The 17649-nt window shown below is 37.9% G+C and overlaps 1 protein-coding gene and 1 long non-coding RNA gene across 2 annotated transcripts in view; one reads left to right on the top strand and one right to left on the bottom strand.

Annotated features, from left to right (window-relative positions):
* The window catches only part of LOC105223592 (protein dachsous), a 243140-nt gene extending 237142 nt beyond the window's left edge, over positions 1-5998 (top strand). The window contains exon 13 of the mRNA XM_011201347.4: positions 13-5998. Within this exon, the coding sequence (XP_011199649.3) occupies positions 13-3527 (3515 nt within the window). The 3' untranslated portion in view covers positions 3528-5998. The remainder of the gene's footprint in view (positions 1-12) is intronic.
* Positions 1-17649, bottom strand: part of LOC125775781 (uncharacterized) — a 218036-nt gene that overhangs the window by 96434 nt on the left and 103953 nt on the right. The window lies entirely within an intron of this gene.

Here is a 17649-nt window from a genome sequence, read left to right as displayed (position 1 = left end):
ATTCTTAAATAGGTATCGAATTGGGTACAGTCATCACCACAGTTTCAGCAAACGACGTCGATACTTACCCGGCGCTTACTTATCGCTTCGGCGGCGATCTGCCTGATAGCCAAGAATTTATGAGCAAACCGCTCTTCGCAGTCGACCGTAATAGCGGTAAGGTGACACTCAGACGCCATCTCGATTATGAGGATCAGCAGGAGCATCAATTGGAAATCATCGCCTCGGATGCGGCGCATGAGGTGCGCACTACGTTGACAGTACGCGTTAGTGATGAGAATGACAACGCACCCATATTCGATGCGCAACTACCGCCCGCTTATGCGGCCACGCTGCCCGATCAACAAGTGATCAGTACAGCCGCAGCTGCTGCAGACATTGAGTTGGTTATGGTCAATGCCACAGACGCCGACGCTGAAGGTCGCAATTCCGAGATACATTACAATATTAACCCGCCCCTGCGTGGTTTCAGCGTCAACGAACAAACTGGTGCAGTGTTTGTAAATATGACACGGCTCGGAGCTGTTGCTAACGATCTTTATGTGATGATCACCGCGCAGGATGGAGGCGTTATACCATTGAAAAGTTCTACGGTTTTACGAGTGCGCGCCAGTAAGGGCAACAGTGGGCGCGTACAATTTTTACAGACACAATATCGCGCACAAATCAATGAAGCCGCGCCGCTTGGTACGGTAGTACTGCGTCTTGGTCAAGAGGTACTTAACGCACATGCTGACCGCGCAGCTGGTTCGCTGCTGTTCAAAATAGTTTCCGGAAATGAGGATGCCACTTTCGAAGTTTATCAGTCGAGCGCTATTATACTTGTGAAACCACTTGATCGCGAACGTAGCGACATCTATAAGTTGCGCTTGGTGGTTAGTGATGCGCATGCGTCGTCGCAGCAACTTCTGGCGCAAGCAGCAGACAACTCGAGCACAGCAATAAATATATTTGTCACAGTGGAGGATGCCAATGACAATGCACCGAAGTTCGCCACTGACGGTAAGTACGAGGCTGAGGTGAGCGAACTTGCTCCACTTCGTTATTCCATCGCAAAGCTTGTGGCCACCGATGTTGACTTAGAGAATACGCCTAACTCGGAAGTGGTGTACGATATAACGTCTGGCAATGACGAGGGCATGTTCACCATCGACCTCGTGTCCGGTGTGTTGTTCGTGAACAACAAATTAGACTTTGACACTGGCGAAATGAGCTATGCGTTGGTGATACGTGCCTGCGACAGCGCACCCGAGCCGCTATGCAGCTTGCAACCGTTTCGTTTGACGTTGCGCGATGAAAACGATAACGTGCCGCGCTTTCCAGTCACTGAGTATGTCGAGTTTGTGGGTGAAAATGAGCCAGTCGGCACTAGCGTGTTTACAGCTCGTGCAACCGATTTAGATCGCGGCGCTTACGGCCGCCTCAACTATAGCGTCGATCACGAGGCTGCGGGGTTGGACGATGTCTCTTGGAAGCTATTTCGCGTCGACCCGCACACAGGCATTGTAACCTCGAATGCGGTGTTTGACTATGAGCAGCGACATCGCTACGACTTTGTGTTGCGCGCCACAGATAGCGGTAGCAAGTCGGCACGGGTTAAAGTTCGCATTGAAATCGAATCGAAAGACGAATTCGCACCACAATTCACGGAGCGCACCTATCGCTTTGTGATGCCATCGCCGTCAACCGGCTACCTGCCGTTGGGCTATATTGTGGGCCAAGTGACGGCGACCGATCGCGATAAGGGACCTGATGGACGTATTGTTTACCAATTAAGTTCTCAGCATGCCTACTTCAAGGTGAACCGCACGAATGGGGCGGTGGTGATCAAAAAGAAAGTCGACGACAATTTCGATGATGGACGTGATATCAGCCTGGTGATTGCCGCAAGCTCGGGCAGACAAGGCTCTCTAACCAACATGACTGTTGTAGAAATCTCCTTGGATCCGCTAGCCAGTATCGGTACAAATTTGGCAAGCAATGGCGGTGCAAGTGGTAGCAGTGGTGTTGCAGATTGGCTGGTAGGGCTAATAGTTGCAGTATTATTGGTGCTTTGTGCGATTGCGGGCATTTTTCTTTTTGTACGTATGCGTAGTCGCAAACCACGAAATGTGACAAAACCACATTTAAGTACGGAGACTGTAGGTGCATCTAATAGCTACGTCGATCCCAGTGTCTTCGATACGATACCCATTAGAGGTGGCGTAAATTCTGGCCTGGCTGGCAGCAGTGGAAATACTGGTGTAGCCTCATCGGCTGCTGGACAATTTGCGCCACCCAAATATGATGAGATACCGCCCTATGGTGCACATGCGGCGAGTTCCAACTCAGGCGCTGCAACGACTTCGGAACTGTCGGGATCCGAGCAATCAGGTTCGAGTGGACGGGGTTCCGCCGAGGATGATGGCGAAGATGAAGAAATAAGGATGATCAACGAAGGTCCGCTGCATCATCGCAACGGTGCGGGCGGTGTGAACGGCGAGGATGGACGCATGTCCGACATTTCAGTGCAGAATACACAGGAGTACTTAGCACGTCTGGGCATTGTAGATCGTGAAGCGAATGCCACGGGTGCTGCTTCAACTTCTTCTCATCGTTGCTCCGACGGCATGAGTGGTTCACAAAAAGAAACACATCTCCATCATCCACTGCAGATGCATATGTACGATGAAGATCCCGCCGCTCAAACAGACATCACAAATCTTATCTATGCCAAACTGAATGATGTGGCTGGCGCCGCATCGGATCATGCAAGTAGCACAGATGAAGCTGCCACCACAGCCGGTAGTGTGGGAGTGGCTGTCGATCGCGTCATTAACTTTACAAACGTACCCGTCGGCCATGTGCCGAATGTCGGACATCCCGCAAATGTTGGTCCACCCATGAACGGTTCACTCAGCTCCATTGTACACAGTGAAGAAGAGCTCACCGGCAGCTACAATTGGGACTATCTGCTCGACTGGGGGCCACAATATCAACCGTTGGCACACGTATTCTCTGAAATCGCACGCCTCAAAGATGACAACATGTCTGTGCATAGCGGCAATAGCGGTGCTTCCTCCAGCGCTAAAAGTAAACAGTCCCAAGCGCATTCCATCGGTACCGTAAAGACACACATACCGCCACCACTGCTCACAAATGTAGCGCCGCGCGCCATCAATATGGCAGTGCTATCAGGCGCTGGCGTGGGCGTACGATTGCCGCAAGCTGCGCAGCATCACATAGCCACCACATCATTAGGCGGTCCAACGACGGGTGGTGGTCAAGTGAATGCCAGCGGTCAGTATATGGCGCCACGTTCGCCCATTAGTCACGATACACCAGGTGGCTTCAGTACATCAACTGCTATGTCGCCATCGTTTTCGCCATCACTCTCACCACTAGCTACACGCTCACCATCGATATCACCGCTCGGCGGTGTGACGACCGGCCATCATTTGGTATCGCTGCCGCGGCATGCTCCACAACCAACGCAGCGCGGTAAGAACGCAATGCTGGTGGAACAGGAAATGCGCGTGCGAATGTGATGAAAGACATCGAACCCGGTGGGGGCTTGAATTCCAGTTAAACACGTTTGAACATAGAAAACTACAAAGTGATCATTAGTTCTGTAGGCTGAACTTTAAACGATATTTGTAAGTGTATACAATAAAAGTTAATTACATTAAGTAGGCACGATTCCAATACCATTTTCGTTGTATAGGAATGAAAATCAAGAAACAGAAAAACAAAGAACGAATTAGTTAAATAAAGGGTACTTTGGAGTTTGGTGAGTTAACGGTGTGTACCAAAATATGTCTCTTTTGCATTGTGCTGATATTTCGAACTGACCTACTAGTATAGTATACTCACCACTCTCGGCTGTGGTATTAAACATTTTAGCCTTAATTTGCATGTAAATTTATTCCTTAAGCACTTGTACAGCTTAGTTATTTAACACATTTAGTCTAATAATAATATGTTACCAGTTTGCCATTATGTTTAAGTGGTTAAGTTTACTCACTCATTTCAATGTGATCCCCACACAATCGCTCATCACAAATACCCACCACACGACACATTCATTTGTACTATACGCCCACTAGAAATTTCATAAACACATTATACTCTAACAAATTAGTTGTAAAAAAGCTGTAATACTCACGCACAGGCACACATACATATAATTATAATTGTTTAAGTCACCCCACAAATTCAACACACCCCCAACAACACACAAACTGAGAAACTAGGAATTTTCGTTCGTGTTCTTCACAGTATCGCCTAGAAATTTGTAAATAATTATGAAGTAAAGACTACAAAGCCAACAAAGACTCTTTATAGAATTGTAATGCCTAGTTGAAGTAGCGCCAGCACAAAAATCTTAACAAATTAACAACAAACAACACAAAAAGCCATAAAATATAAGCATTTAACTGAAAGAATTAATTTATATTTTTCATATATACATATATACATATATACATATATATATATATATATATATTAGGTCGTAAGTAAATATGTACTATATGCATTTTTAAAAATTGCTTAGCCTAATTTATTTATAAAAACGAAAAATCAAGTGCACTTAGCAATCTAATTACATATAAATAATATTTATTTATATAAACTTAGTTGCATATAGTTTTAGGGAACCACAGGAAAGCTTCCATTCCGTAGCTTAAGCACACAGTAAAGATTATACATAAGCAGCTCTTCCATTGCATTTTAGCATATTGTACAAATAAAAAAATTCAATAAATTCGAATTGTTGCGTAACTGCGTTTGAGTGCCTTAAATTTGTGCGCTATGTTTGTGTGAGTATTTGAATGCAACTGTTAAGTATTTAGGAGTCTTGAGTATAAGTTTCAGTAAAACTGATTCAATCGAAAGAAAGAAGTATACAAGCCAATGCACAAAAGCGATTCCTTTTACAAAACAAAAACATATTTTCAGAAAAAACATTTACTTTTTTTCGATGTTTATAATTTTTCCAAAATTATTTCTGTCTATTAAAGCTATTTTTTTTTTTAACTTTCATGAAAATTAATTTTTGACTTTTAAAAGCATTTTTATTTTTATAATTTTTGTTATTTTTGTTTTTTCATTATTTATTGTTTTATAATAAAATTTATATTTTAATTTGAAAAAAAACAATATAGAGACGCAATGTTTAAAGAAGTTAAAAGTTGATAAACTTTATTGAAAGATATATTCATATGCACATACATATGAAATTATGAAGAATTATTTTGTTTTACAATGAAATTGATACTTTTACAATTTTATTATATTTATTATATATACACTTTAATATTATTTCGTTTTTTTAACAAAAAATATATATCTTTAGTCTTAAAATTTTTGTTTTGATTTAAATTAATGAACTTTGAAACACGTCTCTATAAAAAAATATTAAAAAAACCTTATAGTTTTTAAAGAATATTATCACTTCGCCATCAAAATAACAGTTTGGGTTAAATAAACTTTTTTTTTTAATTTACTCAATAAAACGTATTTGACCTATTTTGTTTATGATGCTTTCACTTTAAAAACCACTCAACTCTAAAATTATTTTTTTTAATTAGATATGCATTTTTAATAAATTTATTGTTAATTTTTTTCATTTTTGATATTTTTATTGTTTATTGTTTAAACAATTAAATTTTAGCACCTGCTATGTTTAAAATTTAATTTATTTTGCTTTTTTAATAAAAGGTGAGCTTGCATATAAAAAATTGTACTTTATTTTGCTCGTGTTGTGCATTGGTTTGATAATGGTAACATCTTTGTATACAATCAGTGTGGCCTATTTTTAAAAGCGTTTAATTTGTTTAGAATAGTATTTATACAGTTAGAGCTATTTATACGATTGTTGTAAAAAACTGTGTCCAGTTAGGATTTTAGAAATTAGCAATTTAAATTAAATCATTATTAAATGTAATTTAGTATCAGAAATAAATACGAAACGAACGAAATAATAAATTTTAACATGTTTACATTAAACAAAGAAAATTTTGGTTTTTATATTGAAAATTCTTTTATTGCTAGCAAGAAGATCTTTATACAAATGTATGAAGTCAATAAAAAACGGTTCGAGGAGGATAAGTATTTAGAACAATATTGCTAATTCAGATAATGTTGTTTTTGTGAAAAAATATCTTCCTACGATGTATTGCCTACCAAAAACCAAGCCATCGATGAGCAGCTTCCAGAAATTGTAGCTAACACACTGAGGAGACCAGTGCTACCTTGAACTTAAGGACATACTAACTTTAAAATTTGTATTCGTTCAGCTCAGCAAAAGGTCGCCTGTTTTTTTTTTAGAAAAACTGGACTTGTCTTAACCATTACCAATAGAACCACGCAGAAAAGTTAATTGTGAGTGGTACAAAACCATTTTGTTGACTTCAAGAAATTAGGAAAACCAACCACCAAACGCGAAACACTCTTCACCACGATCCTCGAAACAGTTATTAAAGTCAATTTCCGCAATAGCCTTCAATCCGCGTAGCCAATCCCGTTTAATTTCTTCAATTGACTCAAAACCATTTCTCTGAAGCGGTCGTCTAGCTAATTTTAGCTTAATCAGGAAAATACGGTGATACCACGATAATGATTAGAAACAAATAGTTGTATAACTCTCAAATAGTATTTCTTGTTGACAGTTCCGAGGGTCGGAAGGACCTTTCAAAATGGTTTTCACTGATCATTCTGATATTCCAACTATGCCAGTAAGATCTCTGACTGTTAATCGTAGATGTTCAAGCATCAGTTCCTTTATTTTATTGACGTGCTGATCATTAGTTGATATTGATGGCCGCGTCTTGTCACTGTGGTTTCCATCCTGGTGATATCTAAAGAAGCTGCAAAACTGAATTTTAGTCGCCGCTTTGCTCCCAAAAATAAAAGTCCGTTTTTTCACTAATGTTTTAACTTTATTTTAAAAGTATTGCAATTTTCACTTGTTCATTCTTTGTTCCTTCATGTCATAGAGAGATTGCTCCGACACTAAAACCCTTTCAGGAAGAAATTTTTGAATATCCTGTTTGGATATCGAATTGCTATAAAATGTATTTATTTTTTTTAGAAGTTGTCTATAGGTTAGACGTTGAGTTGGCTAAAATTTGTTATTTTTATATATTGCCGTTATTAGTTCAATAGAAACAAGACTTTTTTACAATCATGGAATCATAAGGACGTGACACACCATAAATGAAGTACTCACTCCTGGTAACTTAAGTAACGAAACATTAAGAGAAACTTATGAAATAGATAATGTGTTCAAGGACCACTAGCAATATGTCGCCTTAACATACCTGTATCTATCATTTAAGAGTTTATGACTAGTTGTAAATTTCAAAAAATCGTTCACCGCCAGACATCTTTTTCCGGAAACCCTTTTTGAGATCGTCTATGGGAACAAGGCTATCCAAATGTTTTCAGAATGGATCACCGTTTGTTGAAATACCATAAATCGCGTAATTATGCAAATAAACTGCATTTCCAAATAAAGTTAACAAAAAACCCGCTTTTTCTGACCCGCATGTGAATATAAATCCAAAAAATTAATAAAATGTGGGAGATTAATACGATAACTAATAATTTATATAGTTTTTATTACACTTTGCTCTTGTGGACACCAATCACGAATAACAGCCCATCTTTCTAACCTTTTTAAAAGATCAGTATTCTCAGCGTCTTAAAATAGAGAGGAGAGAACCGGAAATATGCGAATACCTATAAAATAAACCCAACTAATGAAAATAATATTGGTGAGAGCGCTATATTAATCGCCTAACCTCGTCAAAAAGGAATACCCTAATAAGCACACACATCACACATTTAAACGCGGTAGAATTTCAAAACGAAAAACATTTGAAACTGCAAACTAAAAGAAGGTAAAACCTTGACAGTCACGTGGGTATAGCAGTGGGGTGATGTGCTGGCGAATGGTTGTGGCACAATGTTTTTGTTGTTGCCTCACATTGGCTCGACTAATTCTTGGATTGGCGAAGATTTGTAGAAGGCTACTAATATGCATTCGTATAAAGCAGATCAACAGCGCATCATGAAACCGAAAGCAACAAAACACCAGCCGCAACAACCAGCCGTGGTGTGCGAGTAAGCAGCATGAAACTCTGCAAGGGAGCGAATCAGTCAGCGAAACTAACAAATACGAATTGCCACTCGCCGCTGTAGCCGGCAAACACCAACACAGCAAGAGCAGCAACAATGAGAACAACAACAACAAGAATGGCAATCAAGCAAGTCAGCAACAATGGCAGCGTGCAACACCGCAACCAAAGCTGTGGCATTGTAATTTATAATGACCGTACTAGCACAGTGGCATTAAGACAAGATCGTTTATAAAAATTAAATGGATTGCAGGTAGAACGCCTTCATTAATTTTCAAGAGAATTCCGTGCACTCGTCACCGTTGCTCTTTGCATATTGTTATTGTTCTTGTCCGTTTTTCTGGTTGCCAGTTGCTATTGCTGTATCTTTGGCGGTTTGCCCTGCGTCCAAACATACAGAATTTTGTAGTTGTTGTAGCAACATCCGTGCCTACAGTATACATATTTATATGATATATGTATATATACATATATACATATGTGGTTTATATTTGTGCAGGAACAGAAGTATGTAAATGATATATTTATGTCTACTCTGCAGTCGCAAGGCTAATGCCTCAAGGAAATAAAGCAAAGTGGGCGATAAATGAGATCTTCGCATCGCATCGTGTTTACCTTAATACAAATTATAGTTCGGAATCTCCCCTATAGACCTTTCGACTTTTTACGACGATTTCTCGCTTCCGGATGCATTACACTGCAACCAGCAAACCCGATAGCCTGCAAGAAATTGCCCCTTGGCCCAATTATACAATATAAGACTGGAAATGAGTCGGAGTCCCTCTCAAAGTTATCTCGAGGAAGGCGACTCGGAACCATCTTTGCATTTTCTGGCCTATGAGAGCTTTCGATAGATTGAAGTTGATATATTGGGTTGTCAGAAAAGTCTTGCGGTATTTGTATTGAATCAATTCGTGTGGTACCCATACATCGAGCTTCTTAGTGACTCCAAGCTTCTTCAAATGGTTTATAACGGTTTGATGACTACTATGCCGGTCTCATTCGAACAATACAGCTTTCAGCGCCAACTAGCGAAAATACCAACTATACGAAATAGTATATTGAGCGTCATACCTTCAGTGAACCGCGGGTAGAATCTCTATTAGTCGCCGAAACAAATATGTGACTTGGACTAAAGAAATATAGGAAAAATTAATTTTACTTGTTATTTCGGGTAACTTTAAAAAACTACTGACATGGTGAAATTGGTCAAAAAAAATCGATCTGGAAATTATAAGAAGAGAAACTTTTAGTGTCAGTTTTAGTCACTATTTACCGCACGAAATGCCTTTATCTATTTATGCCATTATCACAATACAGCTGTATTGAAAGTGAGCATATTTTGAAGCAATGAGGTTAGGTCAATTTCTGCAAACATTTAATAGGAGTCAAGCTAACCACTGAGAAAGAGATGAATTGGCACTCTGATTGCACTGATAGTACTAAAAGTAGTGCTCCCTTAATGAAATTCGGGAATCCAGCAATACGCTCAACTTCTAGAACAACATTTTTTCTGCATTTCTCATCTGCCGTTATCAGAGTATTATAGGGCGGAAGCTGACTTCGTTGTTGTCCCCATTAAACTTTTTTCTCATTAAAATATCTTTAACAGTCTCAGTGTCATCCCATGGGCCTAAACTTGATTACCTTCATTCTTTATATTTGATTTAACCTTTAGATGACCCTATCCACATATCAATATCAAAAAAATAAAGGTTATGAGAATCCTAAGTTTCATTACAGGTTTGTAGGATTTTAGGATTTTAACCAGATGCCTCATTCTTCTTTATTCTGTTCTCTTATCACCCTTATCCTTATGAACGAGCACATTTCATCTATTTCGCACACACTATATTGCCACCATTCTTAAGCAAAAATATCTTTTTTATACACTGAAATATTTGCGCGGAGTTAAGGGTATTATTGTTTCGGTGCAACCGAAGGTTACGAATTTTCTTTTCTTAAGGATTTACAATTACATTTAGATTTAGAAGGCCGAAAAAGCGAATTTTACAATTTTAAATTTATTGATCCAAAAATTTGTACACGCATTATGTTAACTGTATTTTAAGACTGAGTACTCGTATTAGCAAAAATATTTATTTGGAAAGGAACTACAACTGAACTCCGGGAGCTCCTCGCAAAAAACTTAGCTAAGTAAGCTTATCAAACTAAAGTTTGCCATTGTATTCTCAATATTTCAAATACTTCTTTCATTTAGTAGAGAACAAACATTACAACAACCTCGTTGTTTCTTGAAATTTAGCTGCCATATCGAAATGTGCAATTGTGAACTTTTGAACCCCCGCCCTTGTTTTGCTCTCTCGTCTTCGTTGTTTCTCTTGTGACAACAAACTTACTGTCTGCGAAGTCTCCTCCATTGCAGCCAACTTACTGGACCTAAAAATTTCCAAGTGCCACAATTTCATTTTAACAAACTGATTTTACCGTACTGATATCAACGGCTCACGTTTGCTTTGAGAAAGCGCCTGCAGAGGCGGCGTCGGCGTCGACTTTGACAATGGTGGTTGCAGTGTTGTTAGCCTTGCTGTTTTCGCTGCTAGTGTTGACAGCACTGCCAACACCTCTAGCGCTTCCACTGCCAGTTCCACTATTGCCGGCTGGCTTGCCGTCCGCTTGGTATGGTTGGTACAAGTCAACGCTCTTTCTCGAGATGAATGATGGTGAACAAATTTTAAATGACATTTGCGTTGCATACGGCAAATACTCTTGCTACCGCGGCCACACTTTGCACCAAAGTGAACGGCAGCGGAGGCGACAGTCGAGTGTTATGACAACTCCGGCAACAGATGTGGAAATGTGTGGAAACAAACCTGCCGGAAAATTCAGTCGTTCCGAAGGAATTAGTTTCTGTTGGATTCAACACCGTAATATATTTATTCTAGTATTTAATAGCTAAGAAAGATATTCGCTTAGACTTCTCCTAATTAATATAAGAATACCGATTTGCCGCTGAGGGTGAATGTGGATTTTCTTAATAACAACAGAGTTTAGTTTCAACAGAGTTCCAAAAAACATTTATATTATTGCTTCATACCGTAGTTTCAAATGGCTTGGGGAATCGAGGGATACACCCCGTAACTCCAAATAGTTTCAATAACAGAGAAGGCCTTCATCTTCCTTCGTTACTGTCAACTTTCAGAGATTATAACGAATGAGAGTCGACGGACAACCCAACAACGCGTCTAGCAAATTTAGCTGTGCAACACAATATTTTTATTATCTTGCAACATGTTACTACAGAGTATAACAGGTTTATTCACTTAGCGGTTGTATATATTAACTAAAACTAATCGAAGTTTATATCTTTATACATAAAAATCACGTGTCACGTTGTTTGTCCGCGCTGGGTCCTAAACTACTGAACCGATTTTAATAAAATTTTCCACATTGTGTCCAGTTCGAAGTTAGAAGATAGGATAGAAAAAGCAATTCATACATAAACATCACGGTGAAAGCCTTATTAAGCGAACATCTCCAATTACCATGCACATTGGCCGGTCCCACAATTTGTTGATTTTTATTAAGTACAATCTATTAAGCTGACAACTCTATTAACTAGACAAAAAGGTTGGTAACCAGACATCAAGAAAGCAACCTTAAATACCTTAGTTTTACCAATGAAATTATGCACATATGAAAATTTAAACCTCAAGTACAATCCCTTGGATTCTTACCGTATACCAACAAAAATGTGTTCGCCTTTATTCGTAAATAAAATTTTCACAGTAATGAATAATTTATTATAAGAATAATAGTGTAAAATGTATACCACAGCAACGCGTGGCGGGATCCACAAGTAGGGTTATATATAAGTATATAAATAATCAGGCTGACGAGACGAGTTGAAATCCGCGTTCCTGTCCGTCTGTCCGTGCGTCGTACGTCCGTGGAAGCTGAAACTTGACTAAAATCTTAAATATCTTGATCAAGATGGCATGATACGTAATAGTATCTCTAGGTATCAAAACGGGTTGCATTGGGTCTAAAATTCCCTCCATCCTCCTTTTACTCAATATAAAGATTTTTGAACTTCCGGGTGACTTTATACCTCTTATATCAGCCAATATGTGAGTTATCTTAATAAAATTGAGAGATCGTGTTTTCCTAAATTGAAAACTTGCCTTAGACCCCACAAACCTAACAGGCTTTATGTACTTGAAAATATTACCCCGGCTTTAATCCTTGCAATATTATAGTAGTTCGGTTATAGCCGAACTTATGTGTCTACTCGGACATCCTCAGACTTGCCTCTTCGGACTTTTCATTTTCAGACAATGTAAAATATGTATTCATATCGTCTAAGGACGGAGATGATAAAGGTTTATGAATTGGATTTGATATCTGTAGTATCTAAATTAACCTTTTGGCCTGAAATGAAAATGTGATGTTTGTGAAGTTTCACAAGACAAAATTGTAATAAATGTCTATTCTCTTACGAGTCACTTTTTCGTACAGGGCAATCATTGGTTTCTCTCATTCACATACATTGTAGCTGTAAATTTCACCATGATTCTTCACTTGTCATTATTATAATGCACGAACGTGCTTCCCTAGTGTTTCATTCACTTATTTCTATCACTTGCCACTTCTTTTTGTTTAACCGAATTTCAACATTTTATTTATTGCTGTTTTTTATGTGGCAGTATTCCATACAGTTCGCACTATCAGTTTCAGGAGATCGCACAATTTCATGGAGTTGTTAAATTAAGAATGCCACAGCAAGTGAAATAAAATATAATATAAGTAGCGATAAGCAGGGTGCAAACCTTTGAAAAACTTTATTGCTTAAGAAGTTTTGTATTTCAAATGTGTAAATTTACAAAGCAGTCCAATGAAGATCACAACGTATGGGGTTTTTCAAAACGGATCAGCCACGTGATCAGTGAGTAAATGAAATGCTTCCCGGAATATGTTAGATCGGGCCTTAAATACCAATATAAACTCACAACGAAATAACGAAGAAACTATATCATATGGCTTAATAAGGTAGTCAAAAGCAGTATATCTTTATAAAACTTTCCAAATGCGCAATAAAACTACATACCCATCGGCATAAGAAATTTTTGGAATAGCTTTCAGCTCATTCAGCGTATTTCGTTTTATCTCTTCGATGATTGTTGACTCCTCATGTCACATCGGCAGTTATAATTCTCTTCATTAATGTGGGATCGGAACTCGCATCAAGCATGTTCAAAGAATCCTGTTTACGGTATTCATTGTGAAAAAAAATCAGCTTTATCGGAACGAATTGAGCAAGAACGCGTTTCATACCAAAATCATTCGAACGAACTCACAAGAGATGTCGAGCTTTCTTGCCATCTCTCTAACACTTGCTTAACGATTTTCAAGTACCATATTCTTCACTTTTTTAATATATTCATCAGTTGAAGATGTCAAAGGTCGTCCAGAACGAGTCATGTCTTCAACGATCTCTCGACCATCATTGAAGGTTTTGTACCACTCCTAGCCTTGCAAGCCTCTTCCAACACTCTCAACGATTTCGCACACGAAATTTGTTTAGAAATACAAAATTTAAGACAATTTCTTTGTTCCATATTTTATCCATTGTAAAAATTACAACGTACTTCTAAGGTGTACCGACTTAAGCAGATGCTGTAAGCAAACTGTAATTAAGGACGGTCGTACCAACTTAATTTTAACACAATCTCAACACGAGCAAAAATGAAAGCTTCAATCAATTTTTCTCGGGTTGGAATTGTATTTTGAGGACTCTACTTTATCCAAAAATATGCATTTGAATATTATAAACTCATTAAACATCTTAGTATCTTTTAAAATTGCCTTGTCTTCTCTTCTGGTAACGACAATAACACTCAATACTTACACATTGACTGTCAAGGTAATTTTTGTTAAATACAGATTATTCTCATTTAAAAACAAATTTTCAGATGGCTTATTGTCTTGAAAATTGGATAAAATATTTATGCAGATATCAACGTACGCAGAAAACATATCAAATTCATGACGTGTCATCTAGCATAAAAAGCATGGCAACTTTGAATGTCGAACTGTCGCACGATATCGCGTAACGTGGCAACAAAGTGAGGAAAACTTAGGCAGCGATGCTTATCCGCTACTAATAAACCGGTTATACTCGTACAAAAAGATATGTTTCTTCTCTCATTTTATCAGCTTGATTTGGATCCATGTAACATTTTCTTGTTTTTCAAACTCATAAAATGTTTTAGAATAGGAATATTTCACCCATGAATGAACATGTTTGGGATATAAGTTATCGATGAAACGGAAACCATTGTGTTCCGTACTTGAGGAACGGCAGTCTTGGGGATCTTATAGGAACCGAATTTTTTAAATCTTAACTCCTTTAAAGTAAAATAACCCGAAATGATATAAAACGGTGTTCCCTTGGAAATAATTAAGTTCTGTATAAATAGCAAAGTTAATTCGAGGTGATAAAATAGTTTAAGATATATGCAATTTCACTAAGGAAAAGCGATGCCACGAAGAGAAAAGAAACATTTTCACTGACCCACTGCACAGTAGTCGATTCCATAGGCCTAAAATAAAAAAATAGATGCTTGAAATTTGCCACCGTTGATACATACTATTTCTTAAAAAAACCAAAAATAAAAAATACATTTTTACTCTATCCCATTTATACGCGCTATGAATAACGAGAGAAATGAGAAAATAGAAACACTCGGAATGTGCAGTGAAAATAAAAATATGTAGTTTTATTATTTTAAAACTATTCTACAAGTGACCTATTGATTGGTATGTTTTCCTTTATACAAGGAGCTTTCCAAGGTAAACAGGACTTAAAAAAAACAGAACGAATAGTTTTTCGAGCAAAATCACTTTATTTTATTCAAAATAGTCTCCTTCTGCTTCAATACAGCTCCTTGCACGGTCCAAAAGCATGTCGAACGAGTGTTTTAGCTTGTTGGCCGGTATGGGCGTCAGTATGCCGGTGCAAGCCTTTTGAAAGGCCTCTACGTCTGCAAAACGCTTTCCTTTCATGAGCAAATGCATTTTTCCGAAAAGGAAGAAGTCGCACGGTGCCAGATCAGGTGAATTTGGGGAGTGGTTAATGGTTAAAATGTAATTTTTGGTCAAATAATCGTCCTTCGAATGTTGGATTCTGAGTAATTTTTTGTCGTCAGTCAATTTGTGCGGAACAAAGCGTGCACACACCTTTCATAAGCCCAAATGTTCTGTCAAAATGCGATAAGTCGATGTTTTGGAGATGTTCAATTCCATTTCCATGAATTTCCATGATGATTTCGGCTGATTTTTGATGAATTGACGAACAGTTTCGATGGAATTTCCGGTGATCACGGATTTTGATTGGCCCACATGTTGATCACCATTTCTGTCCTCACGACTACTTTGAAAACATTGAAACCACTTATGCACTCTGCTACCGGATAGGCAATTATCGCCATAAACTTTTTTTATCAATTGAAACGTTCCGATAAAAGTTTTACCAATTTTAAAACAAAGTTTAATGTTGGACACTTAAAACGCAATAACTTCACTTCCAATCAATGAAATATCATGAAATTCTCACTGGACAATCTATAAGGATTCAAAAAGTACTGTTTACTTTGGAAGGCACCGATATAAGCGGGAGAGCTAAATGAAGAAGTCCCGATACTTTCTAGACAAGGTGTTTGCTTGAGCTTTGGTTTTCAAGACCGACCACTGCGCACTGGCTTGATTCCGATCGTTCAGTTTGTATGGCACAGCTCGTAATGCTGAGCTTTTATGTGCAATTTAAAGGAAATCCGTCATTTCCTTCTATGTGCAACAAACTTCGTTGCAAGCTCAATATACCCTTTACAGGGTTAAAATAGTAATATAACTCTAACCCACGCTAATATAGTAAAGCTATGTTTATTTATCTATGTCTGAAAGTCTAAATGTACCACAACATATCCCATATAGAAATATTCCCAAAAGAGGTGAATGTAAAAATACTTTGTAAGTTATCCAGAAAATACTTTGTGGTTTCTGCCGGCCACTTGTCATGCGTCTAAGCGCTATTTGACTCCTCACCCCGCCACACTTTTCGCCGCGTATTCACATTGGCGCAAGAAACGTGGCATTGGTAGCAATAAAACCTGCGACTTCAATTGTGGTAGCTGCAAAGAATTTATTGTGCTGTCCAATTGCTTGTCTCCCATGTTTTACGAGTATTTTTGGCTGGGATGCGCCAATAGGCAAAGAAAAAACGCTTAGCAACAACAATAGATGCAATACAACAAGTTGAGTGGATACGAATAGAGCGCAGCCGAACACACGTACTTAAATACTTCATAATACTTAAGAGTAAGGCTACGTGCAACAACGGGAATTAGGATGAATATGTGGAGATAGTATCCACCTCAGAGGCGTGCAGACATAAGAATGCTGGAGTGCTTCAGTGTACATATACACCAGCGATGGTGGCCCCAACTGCGGCAGCTAGACGAGCTAGACAGTCGAATAAATGGGCTGGTAACTCCTTTCGCTTTTATTTAACCCACAATTGCTGAATACTGTTTTTTTTTAGTATGTATAGTTATTAAAAAATTATTAAATTATCTCTTTTTAAATATTAAAGATTATTTTGCAGGAGCACTCAGTTATCAGATACAAAAAATAAAGGTAGAGTATTAAAAATTAACAGACAGAAATGGTGGCTTAGTCCGAAAATATGTATCGTAGCTTAAGATCAAGCATTAATTAACCTCATAGATTAAATTCCTCAAAAAAATGTCGCATTATTCGAGGAAGAGAATTAAGAGGCTACTAAATACTTCGAATAAAACAAATTTGATCAGTGGTAAGGAGGCGTTATCAATTGCTCATAAGCGACTTTATAATGCGCAGTGTACCTTCGAATAATTTTGAAATAATTTTAAGTGCGTTGTCAAGTTTGATGGAGAAAGTTTCTGAAGGTGCCATTCGAATAAATAGAGGTACTGTTGTGGCATCTAAAATTGTTGAGTTATTAGTTTATTCTTGGACATCGAACAACCCGTCTAGTGGCCGATGGCTTGTCCCTACAGAAGTATGATTCAATTATTTTTTCCAAATAATTGTGGTAAATAAGTGAGAGCGTGAACCTATCGTCACGGATTTTTTATTCTTTTCCTCTTATGTAATTTATGTATTGAAGTAAAAAAGAGGCGAATATTTACTTCTACGTGATTCACAAAAGAAAAACTTTATCGGAAACAAACAGACTTTTCATTTGTCTATGGCAAGTAAAATCCTTAAAATTTGCTGCATTGCCTTTCGCTACATTTTTTCACATCAATCGCAAAATGTAGAACAAATAAATTTCAAAAGCCAATATAAATAATACAAGTAAATCTCACACATCAAAAACTTCAGGGTAAAATATTTTAAGTTTTGGTAATGGTAGAAATGTCTGAGAATAAACTTCTAAATATGCATCATAAAGACGATCATTAATAGAGAAAGTGACTTGGGTGTGTCATAAAATTTCTAGAAGAATATACTAATATATCACACA

Source organism: Bactrocera dorsalis, chromosome 1 (assembly GCF_023373825.1).
Source record: "Bactrocera dorsalis isolate Fly_Bdor chromosome 1, ASM2337382v1, whole genome shotgun sequence".
NCBI classification, from domain to species: domain Eukaryota; kingdom Metazoa; phylum Arthropoda; class Insecta; order Diptera; family Tephritidae; genus Bactrocera; species Bactrocera dorsalis.
This window is presented reverse-complemented; position numbering and strand designations above follow the sequence as displayed.